The sequence below is a fragment of the Podarcis filfolensis genome (assembly GCF_964270895.1).
Source record: "Podarcis filfolensis genome assembly, chromosome: Z".
Classification (NCBI taxonomy): domain Eukaryota; kingdom Metazoa; phylum Chordata; class Lepidosauria; order Squamata; family Lacertidae; genus Podarcis; species Podarcis filfolensis.
The window spans coordinates 22,914,788-22,931,251 of NC_139617.1; the positions used below are offsets into that span (position 1 = coordinate 22,914,788).

Consider the following 16,464-nt stretch of genomic DNA (forward strand, 5'->3'; position numbering starts at 1 on the left):
GTCAAGAGCAGTGGGAGAAAAAGGTGTATAAAATTAAAAATATGTGTGTGTACACATAAACACACACATGTTTTATATACAAATAATATAACAAATTAATTTATCAGTATTTTTAAGCCCTAGGCAACAGCTATATATTATTTATGCTTATTGGTGTGTCCTTGGGATAATGGGATAATGGGGATAGCAATGGCAGGGGATCACACCCAAAAGTGCAACCTAGAGCATAATTTTCCCTTAGAATTTTAAAGGAGCAATAGTAAGAACCATAGCTCAGTGATAGAGCATCTGCTTTGCATCCAAAAGGTCCCAGGTTCAATCTTCGGCACCTCCATGTAAAGCTAGGTGAGACTCCCATCTGAAATCCAAGAGAGCCATTACCAGTCAGTGTAGACGAGGTGTGAGAAATCTCTGGCCCTCAGGATGCTGCTGAACCACAACTCCCCACAATCCCTGGTAATTGGCCATGCTTACTGTGGCAGATGGGGACTGCAGTTCAAAAACATCTGGAGGGCCAAGGGTTCCCCCTACCTAGTATATACTGGGCTAGACTGATCAAAGGTCTGGTTTGGCACAAGGCTACTTAATAGCTCTAGCCCTGGGTTTCTTATATCTGAAGAGACTAGCATGTTCAGTATGCTTAACAGTAATAATTATATTCTGCTAGAAGTATCTGACCTGATCTGTTCTGTTGCTTAGCCAAAAGGAGTCTGTCCATAAACTGTTATTTACAACAGTCTTGCTGTTAAAGTTTTCTTCAGCTTATCTGTTTATGATTTAGTGAAGCTTGCCAAAGCATTTGCTTTCTGGAGTTAGCCTGTTTATTCAGCTGCTTCGGCTACCAATAAAAATCAAAAAATCACTATACACATGTATATAGATAATCATAAGAGACTATATAGTGCTATCTCCTGGGGCTAAGAGCATTAACCAAATTATATTACTATTTGATGAGCAGCAGATTAAAATGAAAAACTGTAACCAAAACATTTGAATATGCAATGGTGCCCAAAGCTTCCTGGCATATTTGTGTGTATCTCCTGATTTGGACAACACATTACACATTTTAATAACTAATAAAATAACTAATTTTAATAACTCAGTAACTGGCTAAAAACAAGGCAGTGAACGGACTGGTTTTAGGCTGACTTGACAGCCCAAATGAGTTAATGATGACAAAGTACAATGCGCTTTCTAAGTAAGAAGGGTTGATCTTACCCTTCATTCTGCATATATTTATCTTTCTTTCATGTGGTGCCAAATTTGACATGTGGTGATGATGTGCCTATATTAATAAAGGAAATATTAAATGGGGGGCAGTGTGTGATGCATCTGTTGGAGGTCAGCAACCTTTCTAGGCCCATGAGCATTTGGAGTCTTAAGTGAGTCTTATGAGTATCACCAGTTCTAGGCACTTCAGAAGAATAAACATTGAAAGCCACAGAAAGCTGAAAGAGGAAGTGGGGAAGAGAGACACTTTTGCAGGTTCCTTCTTTAGCTCAATTTATTTTTCAAGGGGGGGGGGGGAGGAGAGAGAATGTATTTACCTACCTCATTGCCAAATGAGGTAGTGGTGGGAGGTTCAAAGGTTTCATGGGCACAGGACGATAGCCTCAAGGGTACCATTGCACCCATAGGTGCTACACTGGTGACCAGTGATCTAGGTGCATCCGTGTTTGGTTGGAGACCATGAGTTCATACTTCAGGTGTTTAGATTTGGGGGACAGGGGTGAATGGCGTTAATATTGCAAAAGATTCATTTATCCATATTTTTATCAATTGGTTCATAAGGCCAGGATAAGATAAAGATACGGCTGGGGCAGGAAAAAAACTGACATAGACATTGCATCAAATTTGTTTTCTGTTTCTCTTGAACATGGTAGCTAATCTGTGGGCCTCTAGTCTAGCCCCCTGCAGGAATCTCAGCTAAAGCATCCATCACAGATGACCATCCAACCTCTCCTTAAAAACTTTCAAAAGAGTCCATCACCTCTCAATGGAGCCCATTCCACTGTCCAACATGCCAAGCCAAACCATGGGAGTTCACATGCTCATGCTAAGTACTGGGGCTTATGGAAGTTGGGAGTCTAACAACATCTGGGGGCCACATGTTCCATGTTCCTGAGTTAATGTGACAAGTCATGTTTTTTAGAATGTGGCACCAAGACAGTGGCTGCAGTTCATCAGATCATCACATCTTACATTGGAGCTTCCCTTATTCCCTTATTACTCAGTGGAATAGGGGAAAGAACCATCATATAGCTTAGGGCCTCCGTAACAGTAAATGAGAAACATGTATTTGTAAGTTGCATTATTGTCCAATATTCCCAGATTGCACATCTAGATCTAGACCACCTTGCTGGTTTTTCAGAGCCCTTAGACTTCCAAAATCGGTCTATGTGTATTAGGCACATACAATCCAGAATTCTAGCCTAGAATAATCTTGAATATAGTTTGGGGTTCTTAACACAGTCCTATTGGTTTCTCCCTTTGTAAAAATAAATATCTAAGGGATACATAGATGTTGATGGAAAGATTTATGATGGCTTCAGGGTTGGATAAAGAAAATTCTTAAGCATTGTGGCTCATTTACCTAAGATTTCCATCCCTACTGTTCAGGAATGGATGGGAGTGTCAACTTTATTTTGTCATTTTTCCAATGTTCACTTCAATTTGTTGCATTTCCATATCAGTTTCAGATTATTATTAAAGTCCTCATGAAAATTCATCAGCATTTAAGTGTGTATTTTTATAAGCAATTGTTTCTAATAGCATGCATTTTTGTAAATTAATCTTTACTAATATATGCATTTTTACAGACACTTTTGCCTATTATATACATTTCTGTGTATCTTTTTTGGTTGGAGAACTGCTTCACAAAATTTGATCAAGTACAAATTTTGAAGGATAATTAAGGATATTTTTACAAACTACTGTTTCTGATATAATGCATTTTTGTAGGTTAATCTTTACTAATATATATATTTTGAAGGATAATTAAGCTTTAGTTTGCATGTTGTTTCAAGAAGTGCAAATTATGTAGTTTCCATTTTAAAATGCAAAGCAAACTTCTTTCCCCTCCCCTACAATAGTTGAAAGTTGATTACAAAATCACACAAAGTAGTCAGTGAGACCATGTGGTGAACTTTATCCCCAAACATGTTGCTAACAAACTGTAAATCTTTCCCCTCTGATTTGAATGCTCTTTCCTTTATCTTGTGGGCAGAAGTCCTAGGCACTTTATGTATAAAGTAGCAAAATGCTATAGAGGGAAGGCTTTTGCAAAAAGAGGGTCTTACATTTCACTTGGCACGAGGGAAGAGACATGGTCCTCCTGATTTCTGGTGGAAGGCAATTCCACAGCCGAGGGCCAGCAAATCCCCCACTGACTTCTGTGGGATCAGGATCAGGACCACAATGTGGAATAAGGAAAAAGGATATAATAAATTCTTGTTGGTCTTTTTTTCCCATTCACATTATTCTTTTTTATTAAAAAATGCTTTAACAGTTTCTGGATAGAAAATGGCAAAACTGTTTTAATTCCCCATTTTCCTTTTAAACAGAAAACCTATTGGATTGTTGAACATTAACATGAATGGCTTGACATGCACAACACAGATTACTTTCTGCGATGCACAGCTCAGAGAGATCATTAGAGTACAAAAGAGGCAACAAAATGGTAAACTCAAATCTGTTATTAAGGCTATCACAATAAATACCTTGCAATAATTATGTTGATTCATTGCTGAATGGTAGTTCAAACACAAAAAAGAATAGTACTAAAATGACTTGAGAAAGCATGTCGATCTAGAATTAATTTTGATGGGTATCTGTTAAAATATAGATTGTCAATGTGCAGTTAAGAAATTAAATATTTCTGATTTCATATGTATTCTTTTTTAAGGAACTCTAAGATGACTATGAAACTGCATCTCCTAATTAATGGAAATAACCTATTAGAGAGCTCCTGGTTTATTATAGTGCAGATATTCTATTGTAAAGAAAATGTAAGCTATTCTCAAAATTTCTTAAACATATTGGTGTTGTAAGTTCTTTTGCTAGACCAGCCATGGCAAATGAAAGATGTTAGGGCTTATCCACACTTCCTCTTGTCCTGCTGCTTTTCCCCGAGGAAAACCACTCTTTAGCACTCAATCGGAGCAAATGGCAAGAGCGGGTTTTCCCTGGGAAGGAGTGGGGCAAGGGGGAAACCGCTTGGACCTGTACCTAGAAAGCATGGGTCCAGCAAAAGAATTGCTCAGACCCATGTTTTCTAGGCACAGGACAAGTGGAAGTGTAGACAAGCCCTTGGAGCCCACCCATGGCAGGCAAAGATGACAACAGAATCCAGGAAAAGAGAAATAACACATTGTCACACATACAAACCTTTTAACAAAACATAATTGATATAAAAACTACATTAGGGAACAAGTACCATGTCAACATATTGGTCTGTCGGGTTCAGTATTGTCCACATGGACCAGCAGCAACTTTCCAGGACTTTCAGACAAGGGATATTCCCAACCCAACCTAGAGATTTCAGGGATTGAACCTCGGGTCTTCTGCATTCAAAGCAGAGGCTCTACCGCTGAGCTAAAGCCCTTCCCACAGATGTCTGCCAACAAAATCTCATGCAACTGATTAATTTCTAACAGCAGCCTAAAACATAGAACTGATCTGGTCCCATTGGTTCTCATGAATGTGCCTTTCTGACTAAACAGAAATTCTGAAATCTACGCATATAGCGACAAGCCTGTGGTTTAATAGCACAGTGAAATGGTGCTTCCATTTTTATTCCGTTTAAGCCTGATAACAGCCCTGTTTACTTGGAAGGTAGTGGTTTTGCTTCTAGACATGCCTTTGTGCTGGATTACAACAAGGCGGAAACACATCTAAAATCACCCAATGCATCTAAAAAAGTGTCAGAAAACTTTTTATAACTTCCCACCCAAAAAAGAAAGGAAAAGTGGATTATGGATGCATAAGAAACACACAAAGTTACAAATGGACTCTTACATAGTATTGGCTAGCAGCATTAAAACAATGACAGTGTGGTGCAATGAGCAAAGATGCAGTGTGGTGTAGCAGTTAGAGTGTCAGACTATGTTCTTAGAGACAAGGGTTCAAATACCCACTCTTCCATAAAGCTCAGTGTGTATACACACAACGAGCCAAACCTGGAAGTGACCTGGAAAGATCATAAGGACATCACTGAAACATCACTAAAAGGGTGGAACAGGGGGCAGAATGGGAGCGGAGTGGAGCAGGGTGTTTGCAGGTTTTTTCAATGGGTTTCAGTTATACGTGATTTCACCAAACTACATGGTGCCTCGGATTATAACCCCCACGTAAATGGGGCCTGCCTGTATATGTGATAAATAACTGAAGAAATAAATTTATGTGAAGTGACTGACAAATACATATAACTTTTACTTCATCCTGTTTTGTAGTCAAGACATTTGAATCTTTTTTTATATAAAAAAAACCCACCACCATTTGGCAGTGAAAAACCAGTAGAGGGGCTGTCAAACTGCGTTTCTATTCCTCAGTGTGCCTTTTCAAAATGTGATGTGCCACAAGTGAGGTTAGAATTACTATTTAATTAGACAGAAAATGGCATGTATAAGAGGCATGCCAGAAAAACAGATATCAAGCCAAAAGGATTTGAAAAATGAAACAGCATTTCATTATTATTTTTTGGGTTGTTGTTTCATTGTAATAAAGAAGATAAAAAAGAACACTGGAGAAACGACTCATTAACCAAGTGTCACGTTGGTCTGATAAGTGTCTTCAAATCTTCCGGTTCAGGAAATCTTTTCAAGTCTTCTGACTTATGCAGTTGTGTAGGTTGCCACATTTTCTACAGAGAGTAAGATGTACCCCCCCACTCCACTCCACAGGTGGGGAGCCTGTGGCCCTCCAAATTCCATTGGACTCCAGCTCCCATCGGTCAGCATAGCCACTGGCCCAGGACTTAGAGTCCAACAATATCAGGAACACTGCAAGTTCCCCATCACCAACCGGGGTATAATCTTTCAACAAGCTAAACACGCTTCAGGTGTTTTGAATTACAACTTTCAGAAGCCCCATCAAGCATAGACAAATATCAGGAATGATGGTAGTTGTAATCCACACGACCTGGAGGCACCAGGTTCACTCATATGAACTTGAATGCTCTTGAGTGCTTTTCGCATTATCAAAGACAATCCTGGGTACCAAGACAAACAACAAAACTCAAAACAAAAAATTTTTTTTTCTTCCAGTAGCACCTTAAAGACCAACTAAGTTAGTTCTTGGTATGAGCTTTCGTGTGCATGCACACTTCTTCAGATACACTTCTTCAGAAGAAGTGTGCATGCACACGAAAGCTCATACCAAGAACTAACTTAGTTGGTCTTTAAGGTGCTACTGGAAGAAAAAAAAATTTTTTGTTTTGACTATGGCAGACCAACACGGCTACCTATCTGTAAACAAAACTCAAAAGTTGCATTGATGAAGTTTTATTGTATGTTGGATTTGAATGCTGCTATTCTGCTCTGCTGTTTTCCTAAGTGTGATTGTACATAATTTTATATAATTATATTGATTCATGTTGGACGTCACCCTAATAGCTTTGCTGAAGGGCAGCCTATTGAAATAAGAAAACCTTTTTAAAAAAATCAACAGTCCAAAAAGGTACTGCTCAAGACACTAAACAATAAAAGGAGGTGCACACCCACAAAAAGTGATCTGTTGGGGTCAGACCACAACACTATAATGCTGTGTCCCTATGATTAAGCATGGAAGCAATATCACACACACAAAATCAACACACAAATGGAAACCACATAGACAGAAAACATATTCGCTTCCCCCCAAAATTCTATAAATACTGGAAGAATGCCAAACAAATCCAAGACACTTAAATCACATGATTCCACTCACACAGAAACAATGAGATGGTGTCTACATTGTGATGGTGGCTGAATACATACAAGATTACACCTTTGTACTTCATATTAATTAAATGCTCCCCCTCCCCTGTTCTGTAGTCACAGTCATTAATGCCAGTTAGCATCCCCACTTCACCAATAAAGCCTGAGGAAAATCCATAGTTTAACTGCTCTAATTATAGGTACAGCAGGTTAATTAAGAAAGAAGGAAGTTTACTCTGTGCATGTGAAAAAAATAATCAGAATCCCCCATTGGTAAGGATAGCAGCACCCTGGCAAAAATATGAGAAATCCACTCTACAGCAATTTGGAGCACGACTGTCCATGTGGCTGTCTCTGCTTTGTGGAACATCATCCATGTTGAGATACAGCAGGCACCCACAATTCATACTTTCAGAAACAAATGAAGCCATTTTGTTCATTTTGTTCTGAAAAGTGTTACCAACTGGATGGTTTTTTAAAGGTCTCGGCCTTGGATGTTTATTTGTAAAAAATACATTGAGTTGTTGGTGTTGTAGTTGTTGTTGTTCGTATTATTTTACAACCAATTTTAATTCATTTTATTGCATGATTCCTAATCACATGAAGACCTGTGCGAAAGGCATTCCAGTAACAAGAACAGCAGACGAAGGAATAACAAGGACTATAGCTGACAGATGTGATCCAGAATCCCCTTGGCCTACTATGCCAGATGGATCTCCATAAAGACATGGGCTTATTATAATTCTCAATGGAGAAAGCCTTGTTATGTGTTAGAATTTAGAGGAGCCTGTGGGAGGCAGGGGGAACCCAACCTAGCTAGGATGGGCCCAGCTTATCTAGCTATTATCTTGGGGGTCTCAGTACTCAGTCTTTTACTTATGATAGTTCCTTACTATTTAAGTTTTTTTAGTTGTGTTAGCATAACAGAAAACAATGGAAGTATTCCACTCCATGTGGAGAAAACTTCCTTCTCTGACTTTGCCTGTGGCAGCTCATCTGAAATGGCGTGGAAACAAAGTGATACAGCTGGCCACCTGAAACTGATAGTGTTGAACTGTTAGCCAACATCTAGCCAGTAGCTTGAGGCACTCCTCCCCAGGGGCATAGTCATGAAGAGTTTTAAGTATGGAGGAGGGACCTCAGGCCCAAACTCCCTCTGTGAGTCTCCTAGTCTCTCCATCTTGCTCATAGGCCTCTTCCTAGGCCGCAACTGATTTCCTGGTCATGCTTCTCACAGGCCTTGCTCTGCATCACATGCCTATCTGGAATGTATCCTTGAAATGGAATGTGCCTCTTGCTTGTGTAAAGGTGTACAGAAATGTCTGCCTTTCGTGTAGCCTGAAATGTAGCCTACTACATTAAGTTTAGAGCGGCATTAATTTTATCAACCATATTCTCTTGCCTCTGGCCCTGCCCACCATTAGCATGTCCTCCCGGAAGATTCCTCATGAGGCAATGTGGCTCAAAAGGTTTCCACACCCTTGGTTCAAAGTATCCTTGTTTTAAAGGCAGAACATTACTTTCTATGAACCTGGATGACTCCCAGGTTGAGCTGAGCTGGGTGGGAATCTGATCCAACAGATACAGTGGTACCTCGGGTTACAAACGCTTCAAGTTACAGATGCTTCGGGTTACAAACTCCACTAACCCAAAAATATTACCTCGGGTTAAGAACTTTGCTTCAGGATGAGAACAGAAATCATGCGCTGGTGGCGCGGCAGCAGCGGGAGGCCCCATTAGCTAAAGTGGTGTCTCGGGTTAAGAACAGTTTCAGGTTAAGAACGGACCTCAAAAACGAATTAAGTACGTAACCAGAGGTACCACTGTAATTGGTTGAATAGTTCCTGTTCGTTAAGTCTTGCTCATTTAGAGAACAATTATATGTATATCTACTCAGAAAAAAGGCCCATTCCGTTCAAAGGGCTTACTCCCTGCTAAGTGCATTTAAGACTGCAGCCTTAATCGTGACACAAATACAGTGTAGGAGACAATAAACTTGTAGACTTGAAAACTGCTGCCAAGCGTCTGTTGTGAGACAGTGAGGTAGCAAATATATCTTTGAGAGAAAGAAATGTTTATTTTGAGAGGCAGCAATATTAGAAGGCTTGCATTGGAGACCTCTGTCTGTTAGTAATAAAAAAATAAACAAAATTGTCACTGGGGTGTGGACAAAGTAGAATATCTCCCTTCCCCAAATCCCAGCACAAACAAAAATGAAAGCCTTCCCTGCACAAAGCACATGTCAGGTAGAAGAGTGCACTCTTTCTCCTGGGATACTAGTTTTCTGTGTGGATGGATATTTTTAGATGGAAGAACATTTAAATTGTTGAAGTCCAAGAAAAGGACTGCTGCTTGACAGTGCTGTAAAGCTGACCTTTGGTCGCTTTTGGGATGGGTTGCAGCCTGATTAGGATGGCAAGACGAAAAAGGGACTGGGCTCCTGTACCTTTAATAGCAAGCTATACCTGATGAAATTCCAGTTCTACAAAACTCTTAAAGGTGTAGAAGACCTGTTCTCTTTTCATCTGACCACCATAGGCTTGACCTGTCTGTTTACTCAGACTAAACTCCTACTGAGTTGTGAACAGGCTTAAACTGCCTGCCCCATTCCACTCCATTTATTTGTCTACTGAAACTTTTTGGTCTAATTTTGTAGTCAGAAGTAACTCTTGCCATCTTTACTAGGAATTGTGCCCTTGAAAAAATGTTTAGGACTGCAACCTTACATTGCAGCCTTAGTTACATAAAAGAAAGAATTTCATCAGGTGTTGTTTCCCATGCTACATCAGTAATTAAGTAATTAAGGCTGCAATCCTAACCTCATTTACCTAGGAATTAAATTCGACTGACTTCTGAATTGACACGGCTAGGATTCTGCTGTAATGCACCTATGGCTTATTCCCAAGTAAATTCACATAGGATTATAGCCTCAAATATTTTAACAAACTATTTGGGTGTAGGTTAATTGAACAGGAACTGATTTACAGTGATATGGATTTGTGGTGAAAATTAATTAAAACATTTTTATTTGAGGTGATTTGGAAATGGAATTAATTGGCTTGCCTTTTTGAAATTTACATGTTAGTAATTATTTCTAAATTTGAATATATACTTATAAATTAGCATGTGGCATTTTTAATGAAAATTGTGTTCTCGTTTATCTTCTTTTTCAGCGGTGCATGTCCCCTATTTCCGGGGATGCATAAGTGGCAACGCTGTTTCTTAAATAAACTTTTCTACTCCTGCGACTTTCTGGATCATGACTTGAAAGTACATTATTCTATAACATGTTATATAACCTGCTGTCGCCTCTCAGTCCTGGCTGAGCTGCAGAAATACTCTGTATTCAATAAACAAAGCAAAACAAAGATAACCAGTGTGTATTTAAGCGACTTAAACAAACTAGAAATGAACAGAGAACAGGAAAGCATGCTCTGTTGAGTCGTTGAAGTTTTAAGGATCCTATAAAAACAATAAGCACATAGAGCTATGGCTGTCAAAGATAATGACAGTACATGACCCTGCAAATCATCAGTCCTGAACAATTAGAGCAAAGTGTCCATAAAAGCTGAGAATCATAATTATTTTTAGTGAGAGAAAAGGGAACAAGCCATGGGTTGGCAACATGTGTGAGTGCTTTATCATGATGGAGAGGGAGACATAATAAATTCATCTAAGGTGAAAATAAGAAATTGCCTCTAAAAGGGGCCTCTTAACCTTTTTAATGTTATCCTAGCTCTGCTGTCCTTTCCCACAAATTGCTGCCTCTCTTTCACCACTCTGAAAGCACTAGTTTTTAATAATAGGGTGCTGTTAGATTGTGCATGTAAACTAGGAATTTACCCTACTTTAAACTAGAGGTTACAATCCTAGACCCATTTTGGCTGGAAGAGTGGTATGATACTGCTTTAAATGTATAGCGCAGATGGGGCCTGAGCGAAATTTTGTGTAACTAAAAAAGCTTTGTAATTTTCCTTTGTCCCCCCACACCATTATTCAGTTATTTTTCTGTATCTATTCTTAGATAGGGCACACAAATAAAACAGGATAGCCACTTTTACTCTGGCTGTTCCTGACTAAAAACATCTCTGTACAGAGTCAGATGCAGACTTTGGCTTCTCTGCTTGTCTTGGCCAGCAAAGGACTCTAAAAACTCTCTGGCAACTACAGTTCTCCTCTGCCGTTGAGCGCCTTCTTGCTCAGCAGTTCACCCCTAGTTCTGCTAAGTTCTTACAGTGGTGATTCACTGTTGGTTCCTTCTCAGTTTAGAAGAATATCACAGGACAAGCCCCAACTCTTTCTTCAGGGCCTACAGGTTCCTTCCCCTTCCTTCAGGTAAATGGTGAGAGTAGCACTCATCCAAGAAAGGAACACGAGCAAACCCCAAACTATTTCCATTGGGGAACAACTTTGTTGAGGCCTTACTTACTTACTTACTTACTTACTTACTTACTTACTTATTTTAGCATTTCTGCACTGCTGCAGAAGTAGTCTAAAAGGTTAGCAAAACCAAATTGCCAATACAACCTAACAACACAGAACATAATCAATACAATATTTACTGCATTTGCCTTAATATACATAAAGGCAGAATACCTTCTTTTGAATTCAACCTTGTGAAATTGGGTGCACCTCCAACATAATGAATTCAAAAGAAGATATTCTGCCTTTATGTGGTAATTTGAGTGCATGTTGCCCCTGACATTGCCTGCAAGTGAGTAATAAAAGTATACTCGTTGTAAGGCATCTAATCCCTCCACTCATTTTTCAAGCTGCACACTACCAGCTTTCCAACTACTTCCCCTCCCTTCAAAGCCACAAAAACAAAAATGTATTGGGCATGGTGGGAAATTAAGAAAGTGGCTAGACTCACTTTGCCTGTGGCCACTGCAGCCAAGTAAGGCCACTAACAGGGGAAATGACACATCAGAGGACACTTTGCCCAGCTCCACCCCCCAACCCCCACAATCCTGCAGCTGGTCCTGCTTAGATTGTAAGCACTTCAGAATAGGAACATGACCTTGGTCCAACCACTGTCCCTCAGCCTAACCTACCTAAGAGAGCTTTTTCCTGGACAAAAAACAAAGGGAGGGGGACTATACATGAGCTCCTTGCAAGATACATCTACAGTATATATTTACATATCATGTACAGATAGGGCTATTGATAATGATGACTGCGACAACGGTTTGATTTTCTTGTTAGGATCCTCAGAACTGAAGCATGAGGTAGAAATATAGGAAATAGGAATAAATATAACCATTTGTAGGAAGAATTGTCCAGTCCTGAAAGCTGTTACAAACCGCTGTGGTTTTAAGAATTAGAATGAGATTTTGAAGGATATAAGCACTCAACATGTGCATTCTGAATTATCTCTGGTTATTATAGGGGGAGATGAATTAATGCCTCTAAATCTACTTTGAGATTACAAATGTTCCAAATAAAATAAAATAAAAGAATCGGCTTAAACCTATTAGATAGATTTCAGTATTATTATACAAGAAAGATTTAGCACAGTGATACATCTGCCATCAAAATGCGTCTGGTTTGATTGTAAAAGAATTTTGTTCCCTTTCATGTAACTTTGAGAAAAGCGGGGGGGGGGGCGAGCAATGCACTGGTGTTTCCTCTTCTGCCATCAGATCATTTTCTGGAAATAAACTGAGAAATAAGGCTGTTTTCTCTACAGTGGCGAAGAAAAAATGCCATATATAAAGTAGCCCCAGGCTACAGTGCTGTTTAAGCAGAGTCTGCACTGCCGTTCTTTGGAATAATACGATAGGTCATTTAGGGTAACTGTTATGGACAAATAACTGGTATCCACCAATATACCACTTTCCTCTGTAGTGTTCATAGTTCATTGGCTGGCCCAGGACCAGTTACCCCACAGGATTGTGGTGGTGAAGACAAACAGGTGGGGGCAGAGACAGAGATACAACTCTGTATGCTTAATCTCCTGGAAGAAAAGGTGTTACAGGAAAGAATGATTTTCCAGTGTATGAATTTCCCTTCCCTCTTCTCTTTGTCATTGCCAGAAGATGAGATTAAACACTTCTCTCTGTGTTTTTAAGCATCCCTGTGACATCTTAACTCAAGTAACTGTGGTTGGTTTAAACTATGGTTTGATAACAAGCTAGGATCTAAAACCATGGTTTGATCCTGGATTCTTCTCAGTAACAACCTCAGTTCCCAGAGTTTGGAAACTATGGTTTGTCAAAAAGTGACACTGGAAGCTTTGACGTTTTTCCTCTGGCATGCAAAAAAAGCGGGAGGGGATGCAAGAGCCTAAGGCTTATGTGGGTTCATTCATGATGCATTTCCCATTAAACCCAAATTGGTTGATGACTAGATGACAAAAAATTACACGTCAGTATATAAGAAAACCTACATTTAATACCTGATCCCCAATATTAAGCTACTTTTTCTTTGCTTTATTTATTTAGTACATTTGAATTCTGTTCCACTACTTTTATTCAATAATGTTTGATTTATTTTTAGCATTTCTAACAAATATTTGATATTATTTTCTGCAAACTGCTTAGAGTTCTTTTCTGATTAAATGGCTTATCAATCCTGTTAAATGAATAGTTTCACATACACTTTATTTTTAGGTCATAGATATGTGCATTGTAGGTTTGTACCTACCTGGTTTCTAGTGGTATATTACTATTCAGGACCCAACTGTTATGGAGATGCACTGCGTCCTGCGTACTGGTTGGAGGGGGCGGAGCAGCTGGGCTAGGTTGGCTGCGGGTCGTCATTGACCTTCCCTGGAAAGAGTCAGCTGTTGAAAGCGGCTTCCTGCTGCAGGTACATGTGTGGGGTGGTGGTGGAGGTGGCGGCAGTGGTCTGAACGTGAACTGGTTTCGTGGGCTTCCTGGCATTTCTAAATGTGGAGAGACATCAAGGGGAGGGGGGAAGAGAGAGAAACAAGAGAGCCAGTTATTATTTTGAGCAACAACAGAAGAATAAAGAGTTTCCATGCCTAATAGGATTACAGCATTTATCATAGAGGACGTTGCGATCAATCTGTCTTGGAAATGCAATTTTAACTTATGAGTTCACGAAATGCATGCATACAACATGGAGAACATCCACTGATTTGAATCTGTATGAAATGTAGTCAATATAAAAGTTAGTGAAGTGACTTATGCAATTTCTCCTAGGCTTTCTATTTGGTTTTTTTGGGGGGAGGTGTTTTTTAATAAAGACAAAGAGTCGTAGGCTGAGAGTGTGTTACAGCTCGGATGCCACGTGATTTCATCAGCTACATTTCTGAACATAGCGATGAAAGGAACCGTAATGTTTTAGAAATAAACGTCTTTCATGCAAAATCGAAACCGGAGAAACCATCCAATTCATCTATCACATTCATATAATATAAACCATGGGTAGGCAAACTAAGGCCCGAGGGCCAGATCCAGCCCAATCGCCTTCTAAATCCAGCCTGCGGAACGGTCCGGGAATCAGCGTGTTTTTACAAGAGTAGTATGTGTCCTTTTATTTAAACTGCATCTCTGGGTTATTTGTGGGCCAAATAAATTCGTTCATTTCGCCCCCAAAAATATAGTCTAGATCTGAGGGACAGTGGACCAGCCCGTTGCTTAAAAAGTTTGCTGACCCCTGACTTATAAACTCTTTCAGTAACTAGTAGTCTGTTCCATGGAATAAGGTCATAAACAGTTCTGAAATTGTGTTAGTCCAACTGTGGTGTCTAGCAAACATGCCTGCAAAAGAATCAATGGCTAAGAGAATGGGATTGAGAAGGATCTTCACTGAAAAGGAAGTGAGTAACAAGGTAATAGTTTCTTGTGCTAAACTACTGTGAATGGATTTCTGTTAAATAAGCCGTGAATATTAATACATATATTTGGCCATGGGGTCACGAAGAGTCGGACATGACTAAACAACTAAACAACAACAACAAAATATTAGCAAAGCTCAGTAATTAGTTTAACTTGAAGCATCCACAGCTACCTCAAAAGAAGAAGTGTTGTTTTTATTTTTTATCATTATTCACTTCATTTCTATACCGCTTTATATTTTTAAGAAAAAAAAATCTCAAAATGGTTTACAACCTACATTAAAACATCAAAGCAAGCAAGAACAAAGCATCACAGAAGAAAGTCAAACTTAAAATATACATTCAAGGCAACTAACAGAAAATTTAAATCTTATCTCAAAGATTTCAAAACAAAACATTACAAAGGAGGTCAACTACAAAATCTATATAACATTTCAAAAGAAGACATTACTAAAGGAAGTCAAATATAAAATGCACATTTAAAACAGCATAATTAGCAAGAGACTAAAGTATTCACAAGCGCAGAACATATCAGCTGCTGTTGCTGCCAATCCTGCCAATGGTGGTTCATGGCAGGCAGCAGCTATGGAAGCTCAGGCTCAATGCCCTGGGTCTGCAATAAGGGACACCCAATATGGATCTCTGGCCTCTTCAACAACCCCAGCTTCTGTAGCTGGAGTCAATCATTGCCCCCACTCCCAGGCCAGCCAGGTGGGGAAAGGTCTGTGAAGTCTTCAAGGACTCACAGCCAAGAAAATAAAAAAAAAAATATTTAAGATACAAGTCTGAAAATCAAGGTGGGAGTTCACAAACTGATCTGTCTAAGAAGACTCCTAGAATGCTTCATGGGTCCACCACTTGCTACCAAGGTCCACCACTGAGCTTTCCTCAGTTTATCAGGTCTTTTCCATTTATATTTTGTGAGACCAAAAGCTAAATGAAATGGGGCAAGGGAAGGATAGTTAGTGCATAGCCCCAGGAAGTTGCTCAGAAGGAACGTGGTCCTCTGGTTGGGAAAGAGATGCTTTTCCTTAAATCTCTACATTAGCTTCCTGAATCAAGCACAAATTCTTTGCACTTACCCTCAAAGTCTTCTATGGCCACTTCTCCCTTATGTCTCTGTTGATACATCCTGATACACCACTACCTGTGATCTGTGCTTCTCCTTTTCCAACATCCATCCTTAATCATCCAAAGCTCTTCTGATCCCTGAAATTACTCCACCTTCTCTCACCTGCTGGTCAGCTTGCTTGGAACTGCCTCCCAGAAGACTTAAGTGATTCCACCACTTTATTTTCTCTAAATTCCCCCCTAAACAGAAATACCCTTTCAGTGAAGTTTTTGGCACAATACCTATGCCTCACTAAAACCGAGTCCCCATCTGCACTATACATTTAAAGCAGCACCATACCACTTTAATAATACTGGGAACTGTTATGGTGCTGAGAGTTGTTGAGATACCTGTATCCCCCACAAAGAGCAACATTTCCCAGAGTATCCTGGGAAGAGAGGTTAATTCTTAAACTAATCTGAGAACTGTAGCTCTCTGAGGGGAGTGACTAATTGTCATTGCAAGAATCACAGCCAAAATGTCATTGATGACTTGCAAGGCAAATATCAATACTATCAAATCCAATTATTTATTATCATCGATGTGCAACATAAATAGATGCAGCATGCTTTAATTCTGTTTTACTATCATGTATGGAGATGGTGTCAATACAAAATATGCAAGCAAGATCCATC

The 16,464-nt window shown here is 39.5% G+C and overlaps 1 protein-coding gene across 12 annotated transcripts in view; it reads right to left on the reverse strand.

Annotated features, from left to right (window-relative positions):
• TENM1 (teneurin transmembrane protein 1) overlaps window positions 1–16,464 on the reverse strand; it is a 393,076-nt gene that overhangs the window by 190,252 nt on the left and 186,360 nt on the right. For 6 of the 12 annotated variants that reach the window (XM_083595784.1, XM_083595779.1, XM_083595780.1 and 3 more), the window contains exons 4-5: window positions 13,560–13,800; window positions 3,300–3,392 (exon numbers count right to left, since the gene is read on the reverse strand). In XM_083595784.1, coding sequence (XP_083451910.1) covers window positions 3,300–3,392; window positions 13,560–13,800 — 334 coding nt within the window. Of the gene's footprint in view, window positions 1–3,299; window positions 3,393–7,948; window positions 8,064–13,559; window positions 13,801–16,464 lie in introns of those variants that run through there. The other 6 variants (XM_083595775.1, XM_083595774.1, XM_083595782.1 and 3 more) reach the window with 3 other exon arrangements.